The sequence below is a fragment of the Cnephaeus nilssonii genome, assembly GCF_951640355.1.
Source record: "Cnephaeus nilssonii genome assembly, chromosome: 19".
Lineage (NCBI taxonomy): Eukaryota > Metazoa > Chordata > Mammalia > Chiroptera > Vespertilionidae > Cnephaeus > Cnephaeus nilssonii.
The window spans coordinates 48,226,001-48,236,651 of NC_137090.1; the positions used below are offsets into that span (position 1 = coordinate 48,226,001).

The following is a 10,651-nucleotide window of genomic DNA, read 5'->3' on the forward strand; positions in this document are numbered from 1 at the left end:
CCAAAAGAAATTCTTCACTGACACTGCCCCTAGGGCAATGGAAGCTAAAGAGAAAATTAACAAATGGGACTACATCAAAATAAAAAGCTTTTTCTCAGCAAAAGAAACCATCAACAAAACAACAAGAAGGCCCACTGCATGGGAGAACATATTTGCAAATGGCATCACTGATAAAGGTTTAATCTCCAACATCTACAGGCAGCTTATACAACTTAATAAAAGGAAGATAAATGATCCAATAAAAAAATGGGCAACAGACCTAAATAGAATCTTTTCAAAAGAAGACAGAAGGAAGGCCAAGAGACACATGAAAACATGCTCAACGTCACTAATTATCCGAGAGATGCAAATCAAAACAACAATGCGGTACCATCTCACACCTGTCAGAATGGCTATCATCAACAAATCAACAAACGACAAGTGTTGGCGAGGATGCGGAGAAAAAGGAACCCTCGTGCACTGCTGGTGGGATTGCAGACTGGTGCAGCCACTGTGGAGAACAGTATGGAGTTTCCTCAAAAAACTGAAAATGGAACTCCCATTTGACCCAGTAATCCCACTCCTGGGAATATATCCGAAGAAACTAGAAACACCAATTAGAAAGGATATATGCACCCCTATGTTCACAGCAGCACAATTCACCATAGCTAAGACTTGGAAAGAGTCTAGGTGCCCGTCAGCAGATGACTGGATCAGAAAACTGTGGTACATCTACACAATGGAATACTATGCTGCCATAAAAAAGAAGGAATTCTCATCATTTGCAGCAACCTGGGAGGAATTGGAGAACATTATGTTAAGTGAAATAAGTCAGTCAATGAAAGAAAAATACCACATGATCTCACTCATTTATGGATAATAAAGAACATTATAATCTTGAACAAAAAGATAGATACAGAGACAGTAAAGCATCAAACAGACTGTCAAATTACAAGGGGAAGGTTAGGGAGAGGTGGGGGAGATAAGAGATCAATCAAAGGACTTGTATGCATGCATATAAGCATAACCAATGGATGCAAAACTCTGGGGGGTGGGGGCATATATGGGAGGGGGGTGTGGGGAGGGCAATGGTAAGATATGTACACATATAATACCTTAATAAAAAAATTGAAAAAAAAAAAAAAAAAGTTGGGGGGAGGAGGGAGGCCCAACCAGTGTGACTCAGTTGACTGAGCATCGTCCTGTGCACCAGGAGGTTGATGGTTCGATTCTCAGTCAGAGCACATACCTGGGTTGTGGGCTGATCCCCAATTGGAGGCATGTAGGAGGCAGCCAATCAATGATTCTCTCTCATCATTGATGTTTCTATCCCTCTCTCCCTCTCCTTTCCTCTCTGAAATCAATAAAAATGTATTTTTTTAAAAAAGAATTTTGGGAAGGACACAATTCAGATCATAACCCCAGGGTCTCAAACTCAAACGCTGATGGGCCAGACAGGTAACAGATGAATGAACTGGGCTGGGGAAGACATGGCTCCTTCATTCTTTTCTTTTCCCACTTTCGTCCTGGGTAAGAGACATGGTGACAATGTCTCACTCTCCTCTGTCCCGTGTGAAATACAGAGCAAGGACATTTGCTCATGGCTGCGTCCTCAGCTCTGAGGACAAGTTGTCTGGCACCAGGTGCTTGGTAAGTATTTGTTGAACAAGTGAACGAGCAGAATGGCCCTGAGTGCAGGGGCGTGGCCGGGACCACAGAGAGTCCTGCTAAGGGATCAGCTGGCAACTCGGCCCCAGTGAGTTGTCAGATCACCTGGCATCCCGACTTTTCTATAAAGCTCCAGTTTTTCAATCATAGCAACTAATTCGCAAAAACTGAAACCATCATGCAGGTCGTTTTAACCACTGCTCTCTGCGAAGGGCACCCACCTTGAGCCAGAGGATCGGCGCCCCAGCTCAGCCTGGGGTGCCATGCTCTTCCTGCAGGGACAGGAAGCTGGAGGTGGGGGGCTGGGCTCTTCACACACACGCCGTGTGGTTGCCTCTGCAGGAAGGCGATGCACTGGGCGCCATGGAGAAGCTGTGCCGGCAGCTGACATACCACCTCAGCCCCCACTCCCAGTGGAGGCGGCACCGGGGACTGGTGAAGAGGAAGCCACAGGCCTGGTGAGTCACGGTCTGCCCGCCCCCCTGCCCAGGCTCCTTCGACAAGGGCAGCCCAAAGACGGTCTGTGTAAGGCTGGGTGTGTGACACAGCACCCTCCCGGGGGCGTGGGTGAAGGGAAGAGCTGGAAGGCTGCCTGGAGCGGCGAGAGGGAGAGAATTCAGTGGTGGGCATTCCAGGTGGCAGGGCCCTGTCTGTGGGGTGGGAGCTGGGGATGTGGGCTCATTCTAATGGATGGGTGGGGAGCGGGGCATGAGTTTCTAATTCCTGGTGCAGTGAACGTGGGCACGCTCTCTCACTGAACCCCCAGTGCCTCCTGGTTATCACCTCGGGAGACCCAGACCCCAAGCACATCCCTGGTTCATGCCGCAGTGAGAACCCTCAGGGGGTTGTGGCCCCTGAAGACTGGGGAGAGGAGGGCACATGGGACACAGAACCTGTGGCCATGGCAGGAAGTGGATGCAAGGGAGCCTGGAGGGAAGACTTCCTGGGGGAGGACATGGCCGCGGGCGCAGAGCCCCTTGCATTCATTCCCAAGGCTGCTGTGGGCTCACCCTTCCAGGCCTGCAGCTGGGGAGGGAGGACTGCCCCTCCCTTTCCCGTCCAGACACCCCCACCCCCAAGCGGGGGAGCAGGTGGGTCCGGGGAGGCCTTCCCAAGTGGAGGAAGTGGGGCTCCCACTGGCTGAGGGCAGGGGCCACTATGCAGACAGAGCAGGACGGGAGACCCTGGGACGGGCAATGCCAGGACACCTGGTGAGCTAGTTGTTTAGGTCTGAGGAGCTGGAAATGTGAGCTCTGCTGGAGTCCAGGGCCTCTTCTACTGTCTCCCCAACACACGCATGCTCAGTCCATTCTCCATTCCGCTTTGCTCCTCTAAGGCGGCTTCTGGTCACACTGAGATGCCAGCAGGGCCTTAGGTGATGGGTCCCCAGCCCCTCACTCTCTCCCCTCCCACTCTCCTGTGCCCCCTGCCACGCTTTCCTTCTTGCCGGTTCAGACACACCAAGCTCTCTCCAACCTCAGGGCCTTTGCACTGGCACTCCCTCTGCTGAAACTCTTCCAAACCCTCCCGATGGCCTGCTTGTTCCTTGCTCGTCAGCTCAAATGTTACCTCCTCAAGGAAGCCTTCCTGAGTAGCCATGCCCCCACCCCCTGGCTACTCTCTCCCTTGACTCTCAGGTGGTCTTGTTTGTTGTCCAGCCCCTCTCCAGCAGAATAAAAACAGGAGTCTTATCCATCTTGTTCACCACATGGCCTTGGTGCCTAGGGCTGTGCCTGGCACCTAGTAGGAGCTTAACAAACACTTGAAGGACTGACCAAAGTCGGGGATATTACTGTTGCCATTTGGCCACGATCAACCAGCTGAGAAGTGGCAGGGCCAGATTCACACCCCAGGCTCAGGCTGTTAACCACCCACTTCCTATTTCCCTGCTGTCATAGGCCTGCTTTATTAGTAACATTAATGAGAATTACAGCCAACACTAAGTCACCCTAAACCAGTGGTCGGCAAACTCATCAGTCAACAGAGCCAAATATCAACAGTACAACGATTGAAATTTCTTTTGAGAGCCAAATTTTTTAAACTTAAACTTCTTCTAACGCCACTTCTTCAAAATAGACTCGCCCAGGCCGTGGTATTTTGTGGAAGAGCCACACTCAAGGGGCCAAAGAGCAGCATGTGGCTCGCGAGCCGCAGTTTGCCGACCACGGCCCTGAACAATGCCGGCAGTGTTCCTGGCCCTTAGATGTCAGGCCTCGAGAGCTTCAGCTGCAAACGGGCTCGGCAAGATGAGCACACTGAGGTGGCCTTTCAGCTTCAGGAGGTCCCCAGCATAGAGGATAGGGGTTCGCCTGCTCAGGCTGCTGCTACTAATGTGTGCAGGCTATTACCACCACCCCCACCCTCCCGAGACACCTGGGAACGGGGAGCTGTGGCCAGAGCAAGCAGGCGAAGAAAGAGCAATGGCAGAAGGCAGGGAGTGGAGAGCACTCGGCCACCAGGGTCAGCAGCTCCCACCGGGCTGGCAGCCCGTCTGCTGTCTTGTGGGGATCTCCCTAAGGATCCCCATCTGATGGGGAAGATGGCCTTAAAACAGGAGGTGTCAGAGCTCTTGCAGAAATAGGAAGTTCAGCTCAGGTGATTAATAATGTCAGCAGCTAATATTTATTCATCACCCAAACAAGGCACTGTTTTTAAATGCTTTGCATTTATTATCTTCACGTAACAACCCTGTAGCACTCAACTAGCTCCATTTTTTCCAGAAAATAACTGAGGAGCAGAAAGGTTAAGGACCTAATAAATCAAGGTCACACTGAGTAGGAAGGAGTTAGATGCAAACCCAGGCATGTGGCTTGAGTGTACCCTTAGTCACTGCAGAAGCACCTGAGCTTTCCCTGTGGTCCTCGGCTCTGGCCAGCGGGGCCCAGCCAGGCCGAGAAGTGGGGTGGTGCCGGGGGACTAGGGTCTGTTCCCTCCCATTACCTGAACCTGCTTGTCCCTCCTCCCCTTCAGCCTCAAGGCTGTCCTGGCTGGAAGCCCTCTGGACAACACGGTAGACCTGTCGGGCATCCCGCTGACCTCCCGTGACCTGGAGCGGGTGAGCAGCTACCTGCAGCGCTGTGGGGAGCAGGTGGACAGTGTGGAGCTGGGCTTCACGGGCCTCACAGATGACATGGTCCTCCAGCTGTTGCCGGCACTCAGCACGCTGCCCCGCCTCACCACGCTGGCCCTCAACGGCAACCGGCTGACCCGAGCGCTGCTGCGTGACCTCACCGACACCCTTAAGGACCCCAGCAAGTTTCCCAATGTCACGTGGATTGATCTGGGCAACAACGTGGACATCTTCTCCTTGCCCCAGCCCTTCCTGCTCAGCCTGCGCAAGCGCTCCCCCAAGCAGGGCCACCTCCCCACCATCTTGGAGCTGGGCGAGAGCCCAGGCTGTGTAGAGGAGGCTTGGGATGGAACAGTGGGCCTGGAGGACCCTGCAGGGGACCCTGTGGTCCCCCCTAAAGACCTTGAGGGCAGGGAAACTGCAGGTCCAGCTCAGACGTGACGTGGAAGTGGGGGCCTCACCAGGTAGTCCTTGTGGGGTATGATGGCTGAGGCAGAGTAACCACTACCCGAGCAGCCCCACCCGTGGGAAGCCAGATCAGAATCTGGGAAAGGGCGATACTTCTCACTGGTCCATCGTACCCCTCATCCATCTCGGTTATCTTTGTTTGGCTCCTGAGAAGTCACCCCTGGCTCAAGAGTCAGCCCTCGGCCTCCCCACTCACAGGTTGGGATGCTGGAAGCTTGAGCTGAGTGTATGTAGTTGGGGCCTACCTCCAACCCAGGACTTGCCAATTTTACATTTGTTCTGTTCAGGGCAGCAAACTCCAGCCAGATGCTAAATGTGCTCAAGGCAGGTTGGCATCTTGGTACCCCATCTCCTGAGTGGCCCTTGGGGTAGGGAGACTGGGCTCCTGGCTGCCAGGTTCCAGGAGCCGTCGTCCTTTGGACTGAAGGCTGCCTACCTCCTCCTTGTGAACCCCTGGGCTCCTTGTAACTGACTTCGTCTCAGCCCTCAACCCCATGATTCCAGAGGCCTGGCCATGGGACCAGCCACCAGCCTTCAATGTAGAACATCCTAGGGTAACTGGAGCAGATGGAAAAGCCCAGAGAAACCCCACACGCACCCCCAAAGACTTAACTGACTTTTCCATGGGTTGTTCCAGTGTTGCTAGTAAGGACCCTTTTCCAGTACTGTGAGTCTCTGAATAGTAGTCCTTGCCTCAGCATTCCCAAAAACTATCATGGAAGGTTCTCATCCAACACCCAGGACAGGAATGCAGGTCTGGGCTCTCCAAAGACAGCCATAAGGGAAAGTGAGGTTCCCCAAAGCAAGTTTCCATCCGCCCTTAACCAAGGCTCACCAAGCTTTTAAAAATCCTTTCTAAACATAAACAAGTCCTGGGAACCAATCTGAGCCAGAGAAAATCATCAGATGTTCCCTCCTCAGGCCATCAGAGGACTAGCAAGTGCAGCCCCACAGGCTAGCTAGTAGGCAAAATGCCAACACGGGTAGACAAGATGGGGGCTAGGCACAGCGCACTTCAGGAGTTACTGGAGGGCCAGGCCAAGGACAGCGCCCAGAGGAACTAGGGACTGGACTGTGTATGGCTGCTTAGATGCTCTGGGAGTTTTAGCCTCTAAGAACAGCTTAGACCATAGGAAGTTGACAAGTGCTGGACTGCTAATATTTCCCAGCAGTGACCAAGTTTAACTTTCTTCAAATACACATTTAAGAACCAATACCAAAGACCATCCTTTGTTGTTTATGGTAATTGCATGGATATTAATTTCAGGAGGAAGCTTCCTACTTCAAGAACTTGGACCCTTGCCTAATATAACAAATACTAAAATGTACATAGCTCCTTGAGCGAGGGATTGTAATGACACCAAAGTGCTCGTCCTACAAAAAGGTGGTCAAAGTCCATTTCTTGGCCCTTGTTGGTAAGACTGGCCTGATACTTAGCACAAAGTGAGACTTTCTTTTTTTAAAAATGTATTTTTATTGACTTTAGAGGGAGAGAGAGAAACATTGATAAGAATCATTGGTCAGCTGCCTCCTGCACACCCCCCACTGGGGATTCAAGCCTGCAACCTGGGCATGTGCCCTTGACTGGAATCGAACCTGGGAACTTCCAGTCTGCAGGCCGATGCTCTACCCACTGCACAAAACCAGCCGAGGCAAGGTGAGCCTTTCTACACCAAATGTTGAGGCCTAGGTTTCTGTCTGGAGTCCGAATTGATGGTGACTGACTACTGGTCCTTGGAACTTCAAATTCTGCCCCTGCTGCAGCACGGCTGACCATCCTCTGGAAAAACAGCCTGCAAAGGAACTAAGTATCAGTCACACGTCCTACTCCAAACGGCAGTCACTCACAGCATAGGATATCTTCAGAAAACCGTAAGCTCACCACCACGCAATCTGCCGGTAATTCCAGCTATTTTGGGTGATTTCATCATTTGATATCCTTTTCTGCAAGTTAATGTAAACAAAACTAGCTGCTCATTCATTGACCATGGGGGCAATCATTGTCCAGATGGAACCTTACCTCTTTCCCAGGGTAAGCTGTGCTGCTGCCACCATCACCAGCTTTGGCCTGCCCTGGTCACCATTCTTGAGCACTCAGCCTGGGGGAACGAATACCACACCCAGTCAGCACATGCAGTTCTGATCACAAGTCTCAACTACAAACTTAAGTCCAATCAGTCCTATTTGGCTTCTTGTGTATTTTAAGTGCCACTTACTCAGTATTTTAAACATTACAAACCTAAGGCTATCATTTTTTAGAATGAAAATCACGTTAGAGCAGAAAGGCAATTTTCTCAGGATTATACATCCATAAAGTGAAAAAAGAACTCCAGGGTATGCTCTGCCCTCTGCTCCACTGCCAATATCTGACCTAACCGGACTCAACTACCAGCTAAGCATGCTCACCCACTCACCTCTGCAGACCAAAGCTTACCTCATGGCAGGCCAATGCTCCTCACTGCAGTCCTCCGCTCTTGCCAGTTCTTCATTCATTCGCAACCTGGGTGAATACAGAAAGCAAGGGTCACAGTCCCCACCAACTGACGCCTGGGCACCAGCAACCTGAGCACGTGTTGACTGCAGTCAGCCAGGAATTATCGTCAGTTATCGCTTCTGACGGCACTTCCTATGGGTGATTTCATCAGAGCAGTCAAGCCCCTCACCATTCCCAGGTGCTGCTCTATAGATTACCTGGATTAGCGAATGTTGACCGAGCCAGGAGGCATTTTAATGGAGTTTAAGCGCATCGCTGCGATTTAAATGTTTCAGGTTAGGGACAACGACCTCCTAGCCATTGCAATTATGCAATGAAGCAGTGCATAACAAATATGTAAAATTACAACTGTACAACGTCAGGCAACCTCAGGGCATTGAAGGAAAAAAGCCACCCAAAAAAAAAAGCAAAAAGAAAAAGAAAGAAAAAGAAAAAAGCCACCCAAGTCCCATACTAAACCCCGGCTAGCCCAGGCCTTACCGCAGGGCGCGGCGCTCCTCCTCGGCACTCTTCAGTGGGTCTGCTGTCGGAACAGGAACAGGGACATGCATTTAGGGCGGATTCGGCTCGTTAACAGCAACTAAACTATCGAGGTTCCAGCGACTGCGGTCAGATAGGTGTGAAAATCGTCAGTTATCGCATCTGACGGCACTTCCTAATGTCAGTATCATCAGGGCAGTCGACCAAGTCTTCATGTTCATGAGCCCATTAAACGCCACCCACGTGCAGCGCCCTTGGGTGCAGGGCCCCCGCTTACCGAGTTCTCTCGGATCCGCTCACTCCCAACGACGAGCCCCGGCCAAGGGGCCCCGGCCTTCGGCGACCTCAGGCTCCGGGGAGCGGCGGGCCTGCGGGACAAGCACGCGCCCGCCGCCGCGGCCCGGCCCCGCCAGTCTCCAGTCCCCGCCACGGCGCCCGCCCGAAGCCCGCGGGGGCGGCCACCCGCCGCCCGCCAGTTAAGCTCCCCGAAAACATCTCCCAAACTTGACAAAGGCACTAGCTCGCCTGCCTTTGCCACCGGCTGCCAGCGCCAGACGCTGGAGCAAACCGACCCCGCAGCAGCCGCGGAGAAAAGGCAGCTGGTGCCGCGGCCCGGGCCTTTAAGGAGTTGGGACATTCCACTCCCCACAGAGCGGGGGTGACGCCGGCAAAGACTCGGGGCCCTTCCGCCTATTCTACAACAGGCGCGGCCCACCGCCCTCCCCCGCCCTGCAGAGCTGTGGTCCCTCCCACGGCCTCGGGAATTCTGGGCCCGAGGCGCGGCGCGGTCCAGGCCCGCGCGCGGGAGGCGGGGAGGCGCGCTGGGGGTGGGGTTGGAGGGGCCCGGGGGTGGCGCGCAGTAGCGGCGGGGCGGGCGGGGGGGCTGGGACGGCGCGCGGGGGCCGCCTGGAGGTCCCGCCCCTGCCCCTGCTTTGCAGCGTGACCTTGAGCGAAGGACTCCTCTTTGCGAGGTTCCGCTTGCTCGTCAGGAAATGGAGAAAGCGGGCCCCACCAGGTGGTTCTGACGATCACAGGAGATACCGCACCTGAAACCTGCAGAGCCGAGGCAGGGCGCGGCGGCGTCACAAATAGTCGTTGGTCCTGATCCTAAGACACGTTTCCAGTCGCGCTCTCCCCGCAGCTATTGCAAAGCCTCCGCACCGTGCGCTCGTCAGGATGACCTCAGAGGAGCGCGCTGCCATCTCCCTCCCCTCCTTCCCTGATCCCCGTGCCCCCTTCTCAGCGATGGAAACCCCTGCCTGGCCGCAAATGAACAACCTCAGGGCTTCCTTTCACTTAAAAAATATGCAATCGTGCACACACATTATATAAACACCCATTACCCCAAGGGAGAGCAATTCATTCATTTTTATTTTTAAAAATATATTTAGTATTGATTTCAGAGAGGAAGGGAGAGGGAGAGAGATGGAAACATCAATGGTGAGAATCATTGATCAGCTGCCTCCTGCATGCTCCCTGCTGGGGATTGAGCCCTTGACCTCCTGGTTCCTAAGCCGATGCCTAACCATTGAGCAACACCAGTCGCGGAAGAGAAATTCATTTTGACGAGTAAATTGGAAAGGCTATATAAGGTGTCCCAAAACAATGTATACACACTTCTACAGCTGGTAGCCCAATTTTGAAAATGAAATGTATTTTAATAAACACTGCCTTTATAATTAATTATTCAGAGGGTGTGTATACATTTTGGGAACATCACAATTTGTATACATTTGTGTATATAAATGCGTATACATTTTAGGGGGGACACCCTATATAGTGAGATGACAACTCTTGAGCTGGTCTTAGAAATAAGTGTAGTATCTTATTGGAGGGAGGGAATTTCTTTTTTTTTTAAATTAAATCTTTATTGTTGAAAGTATTATATATGTCCCATTTTTCCCCCATTGACCCCTTCTAGCCCGCTCCCATATCAGGCTTTCACCACTCTATTATCTGTGTCCATATATGCATACAAATTCTTTGGTTGATCTCTTCCCACGCACCCACCTCTACCTTCCCTCTGAGATTCCACAGTCTGTTCCATGCTTCTATGTCTCTGGATCTATTTTGTTCATCAGTGTATTTTGTTCATTAGATTCCACATATGAGTGAGATCATGTGATACAGAGGGAGGGAATTTCTGATGGGGAACTCAAGAAGTTAAAAAAATTTTAGCTTCAGCTGAAACCGGTTTGGCTCAGTGGATAGAGCGTTGGCCTGCGGGTCCCAGGTTCGATTCCGGCCAAGGGCATGTACCTTGGTTGCGGGCACATCCCCGGAGAGGGGAGTGCAGGAGGCAGCTGGTCGATGTTTCTAGCTCTCTATTCCTCTCCCTTTCTCTCTGTAAAAATTCAATAAAATATATTTTTTTAAAAATTTTTTAGCTTCAGATATATAGTTAGTAGGCTTGGTAATGTGCATATAGAAAGCTCTTGTTCCAGGGACTGAAACGTATGACTGGCCCTGCCCTGACTTCATGACACCCGCAC

The 10,651-nt window shown here is 52.1% G+C and overlaps 1 protein-coding gene and 1 long non-coding RNA gene across 2 annotated transcripts in view; one reads left to right on the plus strand and one right to left on the minus strand.

Moving 5' to 3' along the window:
* Positions 1–5,172, plus strand: part of LRRC75A (leucine rich repeat containing 75A) — a 50,670-nt gene extending 45,498 nt beyond the window's left edge. Inside the window, exons 3-4 of the mRNA XM_079797540.1 lie at positions 1,990–2,105; positions 4,618–5,172. Coding sequence (XP_079653666.1) covers positions 1,990–2,105; positions 4,618–5,158 — 657 coding nt within the window. The 3' untranslated portion in view covers positions 5,159–5,172. The remainder of the gene's footprint in view (positions 1–1,989; positions 2,106–4,617) is intronic.
* A 1,668-nt stretch (positions 5,173–6,840) lies between these two features.
* LOC307114766 lies at positions 6,841–8,804 on the minus strand. Its single transcript, XR_013815039.1, has 5 exons — positions 8,437–8,804; positions 8,160–8,202; positions 7,620–7,685; positions 7,206–7,284; positions 6,841–6,978 (listed from the first exon to the last, which is right to left on the minus strand). It is a non-coding gene; the product is annotated as an uncharacterized lncRNA (long non-coding RNA).
* Between the last annotated feature and the right edge of the window lie 1,847 nt (positions 8,805–10,651).